The sequence below is a fragment of the Cynocephalus volans genome, chromosome 17 (genome assembly GCF_027409185.1).
Source record: "Cynocephalus volans isolate mCynVol1 chromosome 17, mCynVol1.pri, whole genome shotgun sequence".
NCBI classification, from domain to species: domain Eukaryota; kingdom Metazoa; phylum Chordata; class Mammalia; order Dermoptera; family Cynocephalidae; genus Cynocephalus; species Cynocephalus volans.
The window spans coordinates 6,967,578-6,983,235 of record NC_084476.1 but is presented as its reverse complement, the minus strand read 5'-3'; the positions used below and the strand labels follow the sequence as shown (position 1 = coordinate 6,983,235).

The window sequence follows — 15,658 nt, the reverse complement described above, 5'->3', positions numbered from 1 at the left end:
TGTGGTTTTCAGACTTTACACTGCAGAGACCTTTGTTGCGTCTAAACCTTTTGTGGATGCCAGATAATGAAATAGATAGAGGGGCTGCTCGGTCCACCAGAGGTGTCCCCTCCCTTGCCTCCTGGGCAGAGCCCTGTGTCTCCCAGGAGCCATGTGACAGCCACCAACCCACCTGGCCCCTTCCCTGTGTGGGTGAGCACCTGAGGCCTGGAGTGGGGAAGGGATCTTCCAGGGGCGTGCATGAGTTGGTGGAAGGGCCCCGACCAGAACATGAGTGTGTGCAGACCCCCAGCTGGTTCTCCTTCTGGAACTGTCTGCTGTGGGGCTTCACTTCCTTCCCCTGTGAACTGATAACAGGGCCTGCCCCAAGGGCTTTTACAGGATAAAATGGGGAAAAGTGCCAAGAACATGAGCTTTGGAGTCACAGAGTGCTGGGTTGTAAGGCAACAGTGCCCAATAGAACCTCCTGTGATGTTGGACGTGGGCTCTAGCTGCACCACCCAGTGTGGCAGCCACTAGCCACATGTGACTCTGGAGTACTTCAGTGTGACTAGTGCCACTTAGGAGCTGAATTTTAGATTTTATGTCATTTTAATAAATTTTAAATTAAATAGCCACATGTGGCTATGGCAGCCACATGTGGCTATGGCTGCCACCTTGGAGAGTGCTGCTATGGGGTAGTGGTGACGTACGTAAGTGTCCAGGACAGAGCGTGGCATGTAGCAAGTGCTCTGTCACGCTCTGAAGGTGAGTGTTCACGGCAGCTCTCCTATCTTGTCTTGTGGCATAGAGAGCAGCCGGCCTGTAGCTCTATCTGTCCATTTAGGTCCCTCCAGCTCAGCCCACATGGGTCTACACCTAGGTTTGCGGCCCCCGTATATGTCCACATTCCTGCGTGTCAGTAGCCATTCAGCTGCAGGTGTGCAGGTCTTCTTGACGTTGCCGGGCACCGGACAGCTCTCTAGTCCACCTCCCTGGGTTCAGACAGGCCTCCGATGCGTCAAACTGCCATCTCCTTCCATCAAGACTTTCAGAGCATCTCCTTAACCTATCTGGGGTAGCAAGGGGGCTGGGGTTAGAATCCTGTTTGTTTCCAGAGGAGACACTGAGGTCCAAAAGAAGTTGTGTCCGGCCTGGGCTGTGCAGTACAAGAAGACATGGAGTCTGCTGGGTTGGGGGTCCTCGAGAACGCCCTCAGTTTCGATGATTCACTACAAGGACTCACAGAGCCCAGAAAAGCTGCTGTACTCACGATTATGATTTATTACATTGAAAGAGTACAGGTTGAAATCAGCAAAAGGAAGACGCGCATGGCACAGGGTCTGGGAGAGAAGCCGTCCTCTCCCAGGGAGTCAGGTGGACAGCATTTATTTCTCCCAGCAACGGTGGGTGACAATATGCACAGAGTATTATCAACAGGGAAACCCGCCTGAGACTTTGGAGTCTGGGGTTTTTACTGGAGGCCAGCCACTTAGACACGGCCAATGCCTGCATGGCTGACCTTAGTCTCCAGCCCCTCCAGCGATCAAGCCGATACCGTGTGGCCCAGGACCCTGTCATAAATCACATTGTCAGTATAGACTCGCTGGTGTGGCCCAAGAGAAGACACTCGTATCAGGCAGGACATTCCAGGGGCTTAGTGGTCACTTCCAAGGAGGCAGGGGCAAAGGGCCAAACCTCTCTTTGGGCAAGGTGAATACTTTACCACAGATAATCAGATCTCCAGACGCCCGTGCCCTTCCTGTCTCATCAAAAATGTCCAGGGCCGAGCCCGTGGCGCACTCGGGAGAGTGCGGCGCTGGGAGTGCTGCGACGCTCCCCCCGCGGGTTCGGATCCTATATAGGAATGGCCAGTGCACTCACTGGCTGAGTGCCGGTCACGAAAAAGACAAAAAAAAAAAAAAAAAAAAAAAAATGTCCACATGTCGTCATCTTGATTTTGTTTAAGATTTCAATCTATTCTCTGCGGGGCTCCAAGCTCTGTACATTAGAAAACACCAGCCACGGCTGGCCGGTTAGCTCAGTTGGTTAGAGCACAGCCTTATAACCCCAAGGTAATGGGTTCAGATCCCTGCACCTGCCAGCCACAAAAAAAAAAGAAAGAAAGAGAAAGAAAACAGCAGCCGAGGTCAGATGCAGACAGGCAGAAAGGGACAGGCTCTGCTCTGACCTGCTGCAGGCAGCTGTCACCTGGCAGAGGCTTAGGTGGAGATCCTTGACAGTCACAGATTTCCTGACTTGTTGCCTCGTGTGTTCTGGACACTGTGCCTGTTGGAGGAGTGACCTTTTCAGAAACGTCCCCCCTGCTGCTCCTAGGCAGAAGCCAAGGTCAGAGAAGGCCGAGCAAAGGCAAGTTCACCTTGCCCTTTTCTACTCGTCCCCACCTCAAGACACATCTGGGGCACACGTCCTTTCTCAGAGGACATGAAGCACGTTGGGGTGGGAGATAAAGAAGGATGTGTCCATGAGGCTGTGGGTCGTGGGGCCCTCTGCCCTTGGGGAGCAGGCTGTTGCAGAGCCAGGCCACCAGAGCTGAGTCGTGCTGGAGCCCACGTAGACCAGGAGCTGAAGCTGTTCGCCTCCTGCTTCTCCTTAACGCCATGGGCTGCATCCGTGATCTGTCCAACACCAAACCCAGAACCCACTGGTGGTCTTTGCTGGAGCCACTGCAAGTGCAAAAGCCCATCACCTGGGTACAGAGAGGCTTTGGTTTGCCCCAAAATGATCTTCAAGGAATCAAGGAGTGCCCTCTACAATCTGGGCTAAGGGAACAAATCCCCCTCTCTTCCGGCTCCCGTCCTGTGTCTCAGAGACTTCAACCCTGTTCCTTTACTTCCATTGCCTTCGCAGACTGAGGGAGCAGGTTACAGGCCAGAACATGGATGCAGGAACCCAGAGGAGGGCCACTGATGGGCAGGTCATTACCCTCTCTGGGCCCCGCTGGTATGATGAGGGTGCTGGGGTAGATGCAGGAAGGCAGGCTAGCCTAGTAGTTAAAGCTTGGACCCTGCAGTCAGATAGACCTGAGTCCCAGCTCTGCCATGCACCAGCCGTGCAACTTGGAATGCTTACCCTCTCTGAGCCTCATCTGTAAGTGGGGGTAATAACAGTGCCTACTCGTAGCGTTATTGTGAAGACCTGAGCCCTGATCTCACAATTAAACGTCAGCAGCTGCTGCACCTTCCAACTCTGACATCGGCTGGTTTGAGTTCTCTGGGTGGCGCTTTTCCTGGAGAAAGGAAAGAGTCTCATAGCCTTTGGCTTGCACTGCTGGGTTCCCCAGCCCAGGCTGTGGCTCCCTGCCCCTCCGCCACTCCAGGGACCAGCAGCATCAGCATCACCAGGGCACTTGCTAGAAATGCAGATTCCCCAGCCCTGGCCCCGACCTCTGAATGTGAAGCTGCACTTTAATGAGATCCCTGAATGCACATTGCATTTGAGAAGTGCAGCCATGGGTGACTCGGGGAGTAATGGGGACCTACAAACTCAAGCACAAACTTAGCATAGTGCTGAGGTTCCCACGTAAGATTTCTGGTGCTGGACGCCTCTCCCCGGCCGAAGCATCCCCAGGCAGAGGCCCTGGGTCCCAGGCAGTGGCCCTCGAGTTGCTCAGCTCAGGGGGACCAGGAGAGGCCACTGGCCTGAGTCATGCTGGGGCAAGAAGACAGACTGCCGGGAGCTCATTGTCTGTACCGAAGGCCTGATTGCCGTACCAGGGGCTCCTGGGCTGAATTAAAATGCTGATTAATATTCAGCCGGAGCCACCTCTGATTATAGCAGCAGGCAGATGAAAATGTCAGTCTTCACGTGGGTTTCCCCCATGCCCCACCATGCTCTTCCGTGGGGAAGCTGTTCATTCTGCCATCAGCAAGTACTTGTCGAGTGCCTGCTCTGTGCCAGGCAGAGTGGGAGGCTGGGGACGCAGCAAGAACAAAGGGCCCCGAGTCCCTGCTCTCGTGGGGCTTACGTTGTCATAGGAGAGATGTCACCGGGAACAGGTGACGTGTCCATGGGAGCCTGATCCTTGGCATGTGAGAAGCCGAGAAACCTAGGGCCTGCCCCATGCCAGCCCCGGTCAAGTGGGGCAGAAGGTCTCCGGGGCACATTATCCCTCAGCTGACCTCCAGAATGAGCCGCTGGGAAAATGCGGGTGACCCGCACAACAGGGTCTTAGACGAGTCCCCCACCCCAGCACCTCTGCTGCTTCCTGAGCATGTGCCAGCCCCACGCCCAGCTACTGACATGAGCCATCCTCCTCCAGACAGCCTCGTGGAGTGGGGGAGGTGCTACCCTTGTTCTATTTCACAGACGGCAAAGTGGAGGCTCTAGACGCTGAGTAGTTGCACAGCTGGTGAGTGGGGCACCCAGGTTGGCATGACCCCAAAGCACAGGCTCTTTATTTCTGTGGTGTCTTCAGAATTTGTCTGAGCTTAGCTGCCCCTTTGTCCCAGGAGCCCCCCAGGGCGGCTGGGAATGAATCCTCAAGAACCTGCTGATGGAGTCCCCCTCCCTCTCCCAGGAGTGGGTCACCAGCACTGAGCTCCTCGTCTCTCTAGACCGGCTCAACACATTCGGGGACGACATCTTCAAGGACCCCAAGGTGCTCCAGTCCTACTACTACGCAGTGTCTGACCTCTCCGTGGGTGGCAGGTAGGCGGAACCAGGACTCTGGATCCCAGAGGGAAGGCAGGAGGGAAGCCAGGCCCCAGGTGCTGGCGCAGAAGATGGCTGCCGCAGAGGAGTCACCACGTTGCTCTGTGGAGGGATGAGGAAGCCACTTGCAGCGCCCAGGGTTGCAGAGAGGAAGCAGCACCTGGGCCCTTGGCCTGGCTGCATCCTGCCTAGGGCCCCTCCCTCTGGGCAGCCCACCTCAGCTGTTACCACCACACCAGCTATGCACACGTGCCGAACCTGCTGGGTCTTGGTGCCTGCTGTTCCCTCAGCCTGGAAGTCCCTGCCCTTGGAGGGAAATGTCACCTCCCTGCCCCACAAGGAGGTGCCCTGCTATCTGGCCCCCTGGCCCCTGGGCATCAGTCAGTACAGGTTGTGGTTGGTCTGTCCTCTCCAAGAGCAGGGCCTGCCCAGGAGGCAGCGGCTCGACCCTCTCTGCTCCACATCCCAGGGCCCTTCTTGCGTGCAGCCTCCGGGTGGTGGAGCTCCAGGAGGGTTGTGGAGCCGGGGGAGACACAAAGAATGTCGCCCACATAAGCATTTCTCAGGTTCCTTCTTTGAAAGTAGAGAAGAGGACAGATGTGTCCCTGCCCCAATCACATGGAGTGGCAGATCTGATCTGATCGCTCCCCCAGTGAACGCGTCAGTGCGCACCAGAGTAGCAAGGATGGGCGAGGCAGGGAGGGGGCGTGCCAGAGGCCAGGGCTCTGCAGACGGCTGAGGCCTGGGAAGGGACGAGGAGGAAGGTTGGTGTGGCTGCAGTGGACGGCGGGGATCGGGAGGGCACAGTGTGGCCGGAAGAGGGTCAGGGTCGTGGCCGAGTTCATTCTCATCCACAGTCAATGGGAAGCTGTTGAAGGACTTGGCCAGCGAGGTAATAGGGTCAGATTTTTAAACACCCCTTGACAGCAGAGTGGGGATAAGAGAGAGTGAGACACCGATCATTAGGGATAGGGTGGGAGACAGGGTCACTTGGACCAGGGAGGCAGTGGCAGGTGGGAGCAGGGTCTGAAAGCTATTCAGGATGGAAAAGCAGCTGAACGTGTGTGTGGTGGGGCCGTGGGAGTGGGAAGGGAGGACGACAGCCAGACTCTGTGCTTTCATGACCAAGGGACGCTTGGGTGGCTTCACACTCAGAAGGTGGCTGGGGTACGTGCCCCGCTGCTGCACTCGGGGGTCTGCACACTCCAGAAGGCTGGGGCTTGGGAGCGATGGGCACTGGGGGGTGTTGGTGAGGGCCCCTCTGCTCCTTCTTCCCCTTCCATCCCCACGTATGAATCAGGTCAAACCTAGGAGGGGGGCCCTCCCAAGGATGGCAGACCACAGCGAGCTCCAGCACCTGCCATCAGGGGGCTTTGGGCCAGAGAACATCTGGGCCCCAGCTGCCAGAGCTGGACCACCCTGAAACTGGCAGCTGGCTGGGGAAGGCTGCTCACAGGCAGGGGACAGGTGGCCCAGCAGCATGGGTCCCAGGATGACCCAGGGATCTATCTCACTGTCCTTTCCATGGGTTAGAGGGCTTCCTAGTGGGGGGGAGGTGTTGGCAGCACCCCCTCAGGACAGGGGCAGTCCCTCGTCTCCTCCCCAATGACCAATGACTGCCATACTGCCTGGTGCCCACCTCACCCCTGCCTGCTCTGGGCTCCGGTGAGGATGCAGTGCTGTGTGCCTTTCCCATGCCCTGGGTCCCCAGATTAGAGAAAGCCCCAGGGCCCTGGCAGTGGTCAGCGACTTGTCAATGCCTGCTGAGGGTGGAACACGGCTTGTGGGAGCCACCAAGTAGCTGTAGAGGATTGCCCAGGAGCCCCGAGTCTGCACTGAGTTGGGGAGGAGAGGCTTCAGCTTTGAGCTCTGCCACTTAGCGTCCATCACTTCTGAGGCCTGAGCCTCAGTTTCCTCATCTGTGAAATGGGGATAATAACGGTCTCTCCCACCTCCGTGGCCGGTCCTGAGCAGAGCTGGGAGCTGGAAGCTGTGGTTGCCGTCTAAGTAGCTCAGTCTGGTTGCTTGGAACGGGGGTGATGACCGCAGGGGGTCAGGCACCACCAAGCACGCCATGTGGCCCTGAACACCTCTGTGTTCCTGCCTGGTTGCACCTGTCCCCTGATCCTGTGGGTGGCATGGGGAACGGGCCCAGGATGCCTCAAGACACAGACTCTTTGGGGATTTGGGATAAGTTGGGAGCTGTCCCCCATATGGGGCAGCCTCTTTCTTGCTCTTGTAGACACAGTTGAAGGAGAACTTCACAAGATGGCCTCCCCGGCCCTCACGCCCACTGCCCCTGGGACCACCGGCCCACCTTCCACCGGGGAGACTGCGATGACTTCTCCCTGCGTGGGGCTCCTCCCAGGAAAAGTCTTCTGCAGCCACCACTTACTAATTGATGGCCGTGGGCCTCTGTGCCTCAGTTTCTCCATCTGTGCAATAGGAGTAATAACGAGCTCATGAAGAAGAATGGGCTTTTCCATGTACAGAGCTCACAACAGTCCAGTGCAGTCAGTTCTCTGTCACCATGTCACCACTGCCCCCAGGGCACATAGCAGGGGTTCAACAAAGGCTCATGTTTGAGTTGTGGAAATCAGGGACTCACACCCCCACGCAGGAGCTACCCGGCGATTAACCCCTCATCTGCCGGTGCCTATCCTGCCCCCAGTCTATGGATCCTCTGCTCTGTGTTCTTTTCCCAGGTGCAAATGCAACGGGCATGCCAGCGAGTGCGGCCTGGACGCGGCGGGCCGGCTGGCCTGCCGGTGCCAGCACAACACCACTGGCACGGACTGCGAGCGCTGCCTGCCCTTCTTCCAGGACCGGCCGTGGGCCCGGGGCACAGCAGAGGCTGCCCACGAATGTCTGCGTGAGTGTCCTGGGGCCTCGGGGACCAGAGGCTAGTGGTGCAGGCTGAGAAACAGCCTCCCCTGAAACCTCGTGGCAGGGCTGCTCCTGGGGGGCCCGGTGCACAGGGTGGGGTACCCCTGCTGCTGCGGAGATGAGGGAGAGCTGAAGGAGGTGCATTTAAGCCTCAGTCCCCCCCACAAATAGCCCCCCCAGGCTGGGCCCACCCAGTAGAGGCACCATAGGGGGAGAGCTGGGAAGACCCCCACTCGCTCCTTTGTTTTAAGTGCTCCAACCCCAGCTGCTAATCAAAGCCAGGCTGCCCCCGTCCAGGGAGGTGCTGACCTGCCCACCCAGCCTCCCCCATGGAACCCCAGGCGGCCTTTGAGGTCCCAGCTCCCTGTGATGTGGCTTTGACCGCCTAACCTCAGAGAAATGCTGAGAGAGGGTGGTGCCATCAGACCTTCTCCAGGGATGTGGGGCCGGGAGGGGAGTCCCCCGCCTTCCCTCCCAGCTGGTGCCTGCTGCCCGGCTTCCCGCCCTCCCCCAGCCCACCCTGTCTCCCCAGACAGCCTCCAGGCTCTCCATGTGTCGCTGGCGCTGCGGCTGCTGGCAGGAGGAGCCTCTTCACACGCAGGCTGGCCTGACTGCCTGGGCCACTGGTGACCAGGGCTGGGGCAGGGAGGGGACAGCCTGTTCTGTGGGACAGGGTGCCCTGGGGGATCTGCCAGGACCCTAATGGGTTCCTGCTGCCCTTGCTGGCCTGCCTCCACCAGGAAGTCCTCCTGGGGCTGAGGAAGCAGTGCCAGCTGCTTGCACATTCCGAGCCTGCGGCTATTCCATGGTGGGGACACGAGAGGCCAGACTGGTTCTCCTGCCACGTCCTCACCCCTGTGGTCACATCTCTGCCCTCCTGGTCACCAGCCTGGAATCTGGGGCTTCATGCCTGACTCCTCACCCCGTACCCAGCCCTAACCAAGCAGCCCCTGAACCCTGAATTCTGTCCTGTTGATGTCCCTCCAACCCATCTAACTTGTGTCCTTCTCCTCTGGGTGCTGATGCTCCCTGTACCCTGCTCTGCCTGCCTCCAAGTCTCTCTCTAATGTGCAAATTCGATCACATCCATCCCCTGCTCAGACCTCCCACGGCTCCCCCTGCTCCAAGTGAAGTCCACTGACTGCGGCGGCCCAGCCTCCCTGGATCAAGCTCTGCCAACCTCTGACTTCACAGCCGCCCCTGCACACTGGCCCTGAGCGGCACGCTGCCCCCTGCACGCAGTCCCCCCTCTTCCCCGCCCATTACATGGCGTGCCGCCCCGCAGCAGCCTCAGCGCCCACCCGCAGCACAGGCTCCTGCTTCTCTGGCCGTGCCACAGTTTACCCTCCAGACTTTCACCTCCTGCTGGGGACATTCCCACTCTCCTCTCCTATGCTTGGCCCACTCCTCCTGCCCAGAGTCAGCACAGCCGTGACTTCCTCCAGGAAGACCTCCTGACCCCAGCACGGTTGTAGGGTCCCCTCCTATCAGCTCTCAGAGCCCCCCTGCTTCTCCCCTCGCAGCGCTGCACCTGCAGTGTTGTCACCTGCTGGCTGCTCAGCTTCCATCACACTGTGGCAGCACAGGTGCAGCAGCCGGCTCCATGCCCCATTCACACATGCACCCCAGGGCTCACCAGGGGAGTAAAGATAGGGCCGGCCCTCTATACATACTATTTTTTTTTTTTTTTTTTTTAAAGATGACCGGTAAGGGGATCTTAACCCTTGACTTGGTGTTGTCAGTACCATGCTCACCCAGTGAGCTGACCAGCCATCCCTATATGGGATCCGAACCCGTGGCCTTGGTGTTATCAGCACCACACTCTCCCAAGTGAGCCACAGGCCGGCCCCAGACTTTTTTTAAAAAAATGATTTAATGAGTAAATGGAGGGTGACTTGTGTTTTCTGTATGCCTGAGTGATCTCACAGCCTCTGGGGACCAGAGTCACACTACTATTATGACTTGGAGAATCCACGAGAGATTTTGGAGAGAGCCACGTTGCCACTCCAGGAGGTGGTCATTCTGTAACTCATGATCAGGTGACCCTGCCTCCTGGTTTGCCTGGAACGGTTCTGTTTATGCCTGTTGTTTTGCTGTATTGATTAACGGTGCACCATTTGCTCTTAAGAGCGTCCTGTTTTGGGAGATCAGTTGGTTGGTCTGCATATCCTTGATCAAGCCGGGCCTGAACTCCACCCTGGACTATGCTCTCACCCTTCCCTGAGCTGCCTGCTCGTTCAGCACAGGGCAATGCCTGGCACAGACTCCTCTCCTACCACGTGCCAGGGCCGCTCACACACACCCTCCCCCGCCTCCCGCCCACAGCCTGCAACTGCAGCGGCCGCTCAGAGGAATGCACGTTTGACCGGGAGCTCTTCCGCAGCACGGGCCATGGTGGGCGCTGTCACCGCTGCCGTGACCACACGGCCGGGCCGCACTGTGAGCACTGCCAGGAGAATTTCTATCACTGGGACCAGCGGACACCATGCCAGCCCTGTGACTGCCATCCGGCAGGTGAGTGGGTCCCACCCCCCAGCTCTCCACCCCCCCACCCCTATCCCGACCTCTGCTGCCCTGTGCCCTTCCTCCCCAGGCTCCCTGAGCCTCCAGTGTGATGACTCGGGCACCTGCGCCTGCAAGCCTACTGTGACAGGCTGGAAGTGTGACCGCTGCCTGCCTGGGTTCCACTCTCTCAGCGAGGGAGGCTGCAGGTGAGGACAATTATGAGGCAGGGTGCTGAGTCTCGGGGTGGAGGGCAGGCTTCCTGTAAGAGGTGCCGAGTTCTAGTTTGAGACCTGGTGAGGGAGGGCTGGCAGGGAGAGGGGAGGGACAGGTGTTCCAGTAGGGGGAAGAGCACAGCAAAGGCTCAGAGGCAAGCAGGAGGTGAAGCTTGGCACAGCTGAGCAGGGCGAGAGGGGACGCAGAGGAAGAGGAGACCCTCAGGAGGAGCTCTGGACCGACAGAAAGCAGCAGGGGGACAAGGTCGGAGGCCGGGCGGAGGCCATAGCAGGAACACTTTGGCAGCGTGCATGAGCGTCCGGCTGTGGGGAGGGAGACAGTGGGCAGATTCCAGAGCCCCTCACAAGGTGGACTTGGCAGGAAGTGGTGACCAGGGGGCTGGAGAGGAGGAAGGGTGGAGCCTGGCCCTCAGGGTTTGGGCATCTGGGTGGAGGGGGGTATGCAGAGGGAGTGGGGTGGGGAGAGGCTGCGCATTGACCAGATGTGCTGAGTCTGTGTCACCTGGTGGGACAGCCAAGGGGAGAGAGATGGGCAGGGAGCCACTGGAGTTTGGACCTCAGAAGAGGGGTCTAACGCCTTTACCATCACTTGATTGAGAAAATACACAATGACCAGAAAAAGTAAAGCTGTTATAAATTCAGAAGCACTTTAAATGAACTTGGCTTTGGTTAACGACAGTCTCCTCGTGTATTTGAAAGGCAGCGGAAGCATGATGGGGTGTGGGGAGGAGTCCCAGACTCCTTGCAAAACATTCGGTGTTTCTGGGCACAAAACTGACCATTAGACAGGGACCTAGCTGCTCCCCCAGGGTCTTTGGCCTCGGTACCTTGGCCTGTGCCACCCCCACGCCCAGCCTCCCCAGCCCGTCTGGCGGACTCACTCATTCTCAGCTGGAGCACCTCTCCTCACGAAGCCTCTCTCCCATCTGCCACCTTGCCCCCCTAGCCCCCACCGGATCAGTGCCCCTCCCCGGTGCTGCCACAGCCTCTCAGACACTCCTGCAGCACGCATCACACTTCCACATCTGCCTGTCTATCCGTCTGCACCAGGCTGTAGGGTCCATGAGGGCAGGATGCACAGATGGACAAGTGGGCAGGGGGACAGATGAGTCACTATAGCAGTGGGTGCATGGGTCACCTCCTTGGCCAGGTGGGCACAGTAAAACCAGGGGGCAGGCTCTCGGGTCAACCTGCCTCCTGGTGTCGGGAACAGGGAAGGGTAGGAAGATTTCTAACTAGGATGGGCCATTCCTGCTCTGAAGTTGCGCGTTGGACACTCTTCCCCTTGTCCTGTCTCTTTGGCAGACCCTGCACCTGCAATCCTGCTGGCAGCCTGGGCACCTGTGACCCCCGCAGTGGGCGCTGCCCCTGCAAGGAGAATGTGGAAGGCCACCTGTGTGACAGGTGGGTGAGCCAACGACAGTAAGCCTGCCACAGGTGACATCCGGGGTCACTGATGCGGCACCAACACTGGGGAGTGGAGGAGCGGTAGGGACACGGCCACACGGACCTGGGCAACCCCGTCCCCCTGCACCTTTCCTACCAGAAGGCTTTATGGCAGTGCTTACGCCTTGATCCACCCACCATTGATGGTTCATACGCCAAGAAATTACATCTGCTTTCCTAGCTTGAAATCCTGAAAAAAAGTAGCTGGAAAGGATAGGAGAGCTCATCTGTGTAATCCAGGGATAGCAAAACCATGGCATTCATACTACAGCCCTCCCGTGTGCCACCCACAGCAGACATCACCAATGGGGCACAGTGGTCCTGACCACGAGCTCTACCATAACCTCAGGGTCCATCTCAATGCCCTGCTCCGAGAAGCCCTCACCCGTTGAGCTGAGAGTTGAGCCTATCAGTCGTCCTTGCAATTCTATCATGGTACAAATGGGCATCTGAAGCTCAGCAGGACAAAGGGACTTGTCCAAAGTCACACCGTCCATCAGCTGCCTCTTTCAAGTGTTCGTGAGGCTTCCGAGCTCCAGCAGTGGGGCTGGCAGACAGACGTGGGTTTACCTCCTCGGGTACAATCTGTCTCCTTTTCCTGGCTCTGTGTCTGACATCTGAAGCCCTTGGCAGCACCAAAGCCATGTGACTGGCCCCGGCCTTGACTCTCACCTTGGCCAGCCCCAGGCAGCCCCTTCATCTGTCTCTGAAGGGTTTTACTCTGTGCCCCCACCCCAAGACCTCAAGTGAGGAGGTAGAGTTGGCGAGCCAGATCTAACCTGGGTTCTCCCTCAGCTCCACCCTGACTGCTTTGTGACCCTGAGTGGGTCTGCTCCTCTGAGCCTCAGTTTCCCCATTTGTGAAATGGGAGGGCGTGGTGAGATGTGTTCATCTGAGCTTGCTGGTCATTGGGGCCATTGCAGCTTCCTATGAATCGGATTCCTCCGTGTGGCACCTGCTCAAATGGAGCCTCCTGGGGTCCAACCAGGAAGCTGTATTTGTAATAAGCGTTTCCCCAAGGCTGTTTGGAGAAATGGCTGCTTCTAGCACTGGGACAGGGAGAGGACAAGATGAACCTAGAGTGTCTTGTAGTGCCAGAAAGCAGGGAAGTGCTCAAAACAGAAACAGACATGAACCAATAAAAAAAACAAACAAAAAAAAACCCCAAACCAGGATGGGGGCCCGTGTCAAAAGGACAGGAGCCAAACTGAAAGACCTCCCAGAGCTGGATCCACTTGAACAACAAAATAAACAATAGTATTGGATTAAAACCCAGAGAATAAACTAAATATCCACAAGTCCACACTGATGTAAATAGATGATTGAATAAATAAATAGACACGAACAAGGGGACAAATCTTCCTTGCAGAAGCATCCCAAAAAGTAAATGAGGGAAATAGAAAACCACTGCTGGAACATCACAGTAGTACGTGGCTGCAGACGAGCTGCTGATGACTGCTGACACTGGTGGGTGGAACTTTAAGGAGAAGCAGGATATTTGCATTGCCTCAAAATATTAATTACTGTGGTGGTTTTAACATATGTCCACAATTCTTTGATAACCCCTCCAGGAGGTGGAACTTAATTTCCCTCCACTTGAGCGTGGGCTGGATTTGGTGACTCTCTTCTAACAATTAGGTTAACATCGGGGCTATGTCATGTGGGCTTCCTGTACCCCTGTGATGTGATGGGCGCTACACCTCTGTGTATTTCTTCCTGAAATACATCACCCCAGTCTAATCCTGAGAAAACATCAGACAAACCAACCCAAATTGAAGGGCATTCTAAAAAAATACCTGACCAGTGCTTTTCAAAGAGCACCAAGGTCATGACAGACAAGGACAGACTGAGAATCTGTTACCGACTGCAGGAGACCAAGGACTCAACCAGATGCGCAACACCGTGTTCTGGATGGGATCCTGGAGCAGAAAAAGTACATGAGTGGAAAAGGGAGAAATCCTAGTAAAGCCAGGAGTTTGGTTAATGTTAAACAACGTTAACTTCTTAGTTTTGATACATGAACAGTGGTGATGTCAGATGTCAATATCAGGCAAAGCTGGTGACTGGGAACTGTCTCCTGTCTTTGCAACTCTTCTGTAATTCTGAAAAAAACAATTTTTTAAAGTTTCTCAGTGATTCTGGACTCCATGAGTCTGGCTGGTTCCTGACCTGCCCCTTCCTAACGATTCATGTTGCCCCCTGGGCATGTCCTGCCCCCATTCCAGATGTCGCCCGGGGATGTTTAACCTGCAGCCCCACAACCCAGCCGGCTGCAGCAGCTGCTTCTGCTATGGCCACTCCAAGGTGTGTGTGGCCGCTGCCCAGTTCCAGGAGCGCCACATCCTCTCCGACTTCCGTCAGGGTAAGAAGCGCCCCCTGCAGCCACCCCCGAGGGCCTGCTCCCAGCCCAGGCAAGTCTGCTCTGGGGAGGTCCTGCTTTGGTGGTGCGGGTGGGTGTGGCCCCTCCACCACGCCCCATTGTGGAGAGGAGCCACAGACCCACACAGCTTAGGTGGGCTTGGGTGTGAGAGGGTGGCTCCCCTGTGGCCGTCACCTCTCCCCAGTACCTACCAGCGACCCCTTGGCTCCCTCCCTGGACTGGAGGGCTGGGCAGGTGATAGATACCCTTTGGATCCTGTAGGGGAATTTCCACATGCCCTGTCGAGACTGGCCTCCCTTGGCATATCTAAATGCTGGAGATTTAGACTCCATTTCCTGGCCTCCACTTATTGAGCACCTGCTGTATGCCAGGCTCTTGCTGATCTCCTTACAGGCAGGGAAACTCACAGAGTCCCCAGTGGGTAGGGACTCTCACTCCCATTTCACAGACGAGGTGTTGAGGCCCAGAAAATGTAGGACACTTGCCTGAGGTCACATAACTTAGTCGCTGGCACTTGGCTTCATCAGCTCCGGAGTTTTGCTCTGGTTAAGACAGACCCAGGCCCTCTGTCTGGGTCCCTGACTCCAGGTGGCACAGCCGCACCTTTAGAGCAGGAAAGCGGCAGAACTCTGAGCTCTGCACTGAGTCAGAGCCTGCATGGGGCCCAGATGAGCCCCACGGAGCGCCCCCCACCTCCCGCGCCCCCGCCCCCGCCCCAGGAACGGGGCGTCCGGCGACAGAAGCTGGGCTCTGGGGCGCCCGAGACGCGGGGGCAGCGCGCCCTCTGCTGGACGCCGCGCAGACAGCAGGGCCGAGAGGAGCGTGCAATTGGGACCGCCCGGGACGTTCGCGTCGGCGGGACTCACTTTCCAAACCCTAAGAGGAGAGTCGTGAACCGTTCTGCGCTTGAGCCAGGCCCTGGGTTTTACGCTTCGTGGCTTCATTTCCTTTTATCTCACAATCGCCCTCGGCCAGCAGGTCTCAAACTTTTTGGTCTCTGGATCCCTTTATGTGCTTGAAAATAATGGAGGCCCCTGAAGCGCTTTTGTGTATGTGGATTGTTTGTAGGATGTTTGCTGTATTAGAAACGAAAATGCCTTTTTTAAGGGCCGGCCTGTGGCTCACTTGGGAGAGCGTGGTGCTGACAACACCAAGTCAAGGGTTAAGATCCCCTGACCGGTCATTTTTTAGAAAAGGAAAAAGAAAAGAAAATATTTTAAAATATTTATTAACTCATTTTAAAACAGCCGTAGCAAACCTATTACATTATAACAAAAATAACACAGTTCTGCCAAAAGAACTTCCTTTTTAAAAGACAAAACGTTTTCTGAGAAGAGTGCTTGTTCGATTTACATTTTTGCAAATCACTTTAAGGTCTGACTTAGGAGATGCCCGCTGATTCTCACGGGGGCCTCTGCCCCTCAGGAGGTTGTGATATCACGGGGCTTGCAGCTTCTGGAAAACTCCCTGTGCACCCGTGAGAGAGACAGAAGGAAAAATGCAAATAACACCTTAGTGTTAGTAAGATAGTTTGATCTCATGGACACCCAGAAAG

At 56.7% G+C, this 15,658-nt stretch overlaps 1 protein-coding gene across 1 annotated transcript in view; it reads left to right on the top strand.

Moving 5' to 3' along the window:
* Positions 1 to 15,658, top strand: part of LAMC3 (laminin subunit gamma 3) — a 62,107-nt gene that overhangs the window by 13,346 nt on the left and 33,103 nt on the right. The window contains exons 3-8 of the mRNA XM_063082353.1: positions 4,520 to 4,650; positions 7,359 to 7,525; positions 9,865 to 10,053; positions 10,133 to 10,250; positions 11,583 to 11,681; positions 13,949 to 14,085. Of these exons, the coding sequence (XP_062938423.1) occupies positions 4,520 to 4,650; positions 7,359 to 7,525; positions 9,865 to 10,053; positions 10,133 to 10,250; positions 11,583 to 11,681; positions 13,949 to 14,085 (841 nt within the window). The remainder of the gene's footprint in view (positions 1 to 4,519; positions 4,651 to 7,358; positions 7,526 to 9,864; positions 10,054 to 10,132; positions 10,251 to 11,582; positions 11,682 to 13,948; positions 14,086 to 15,658) is intronic.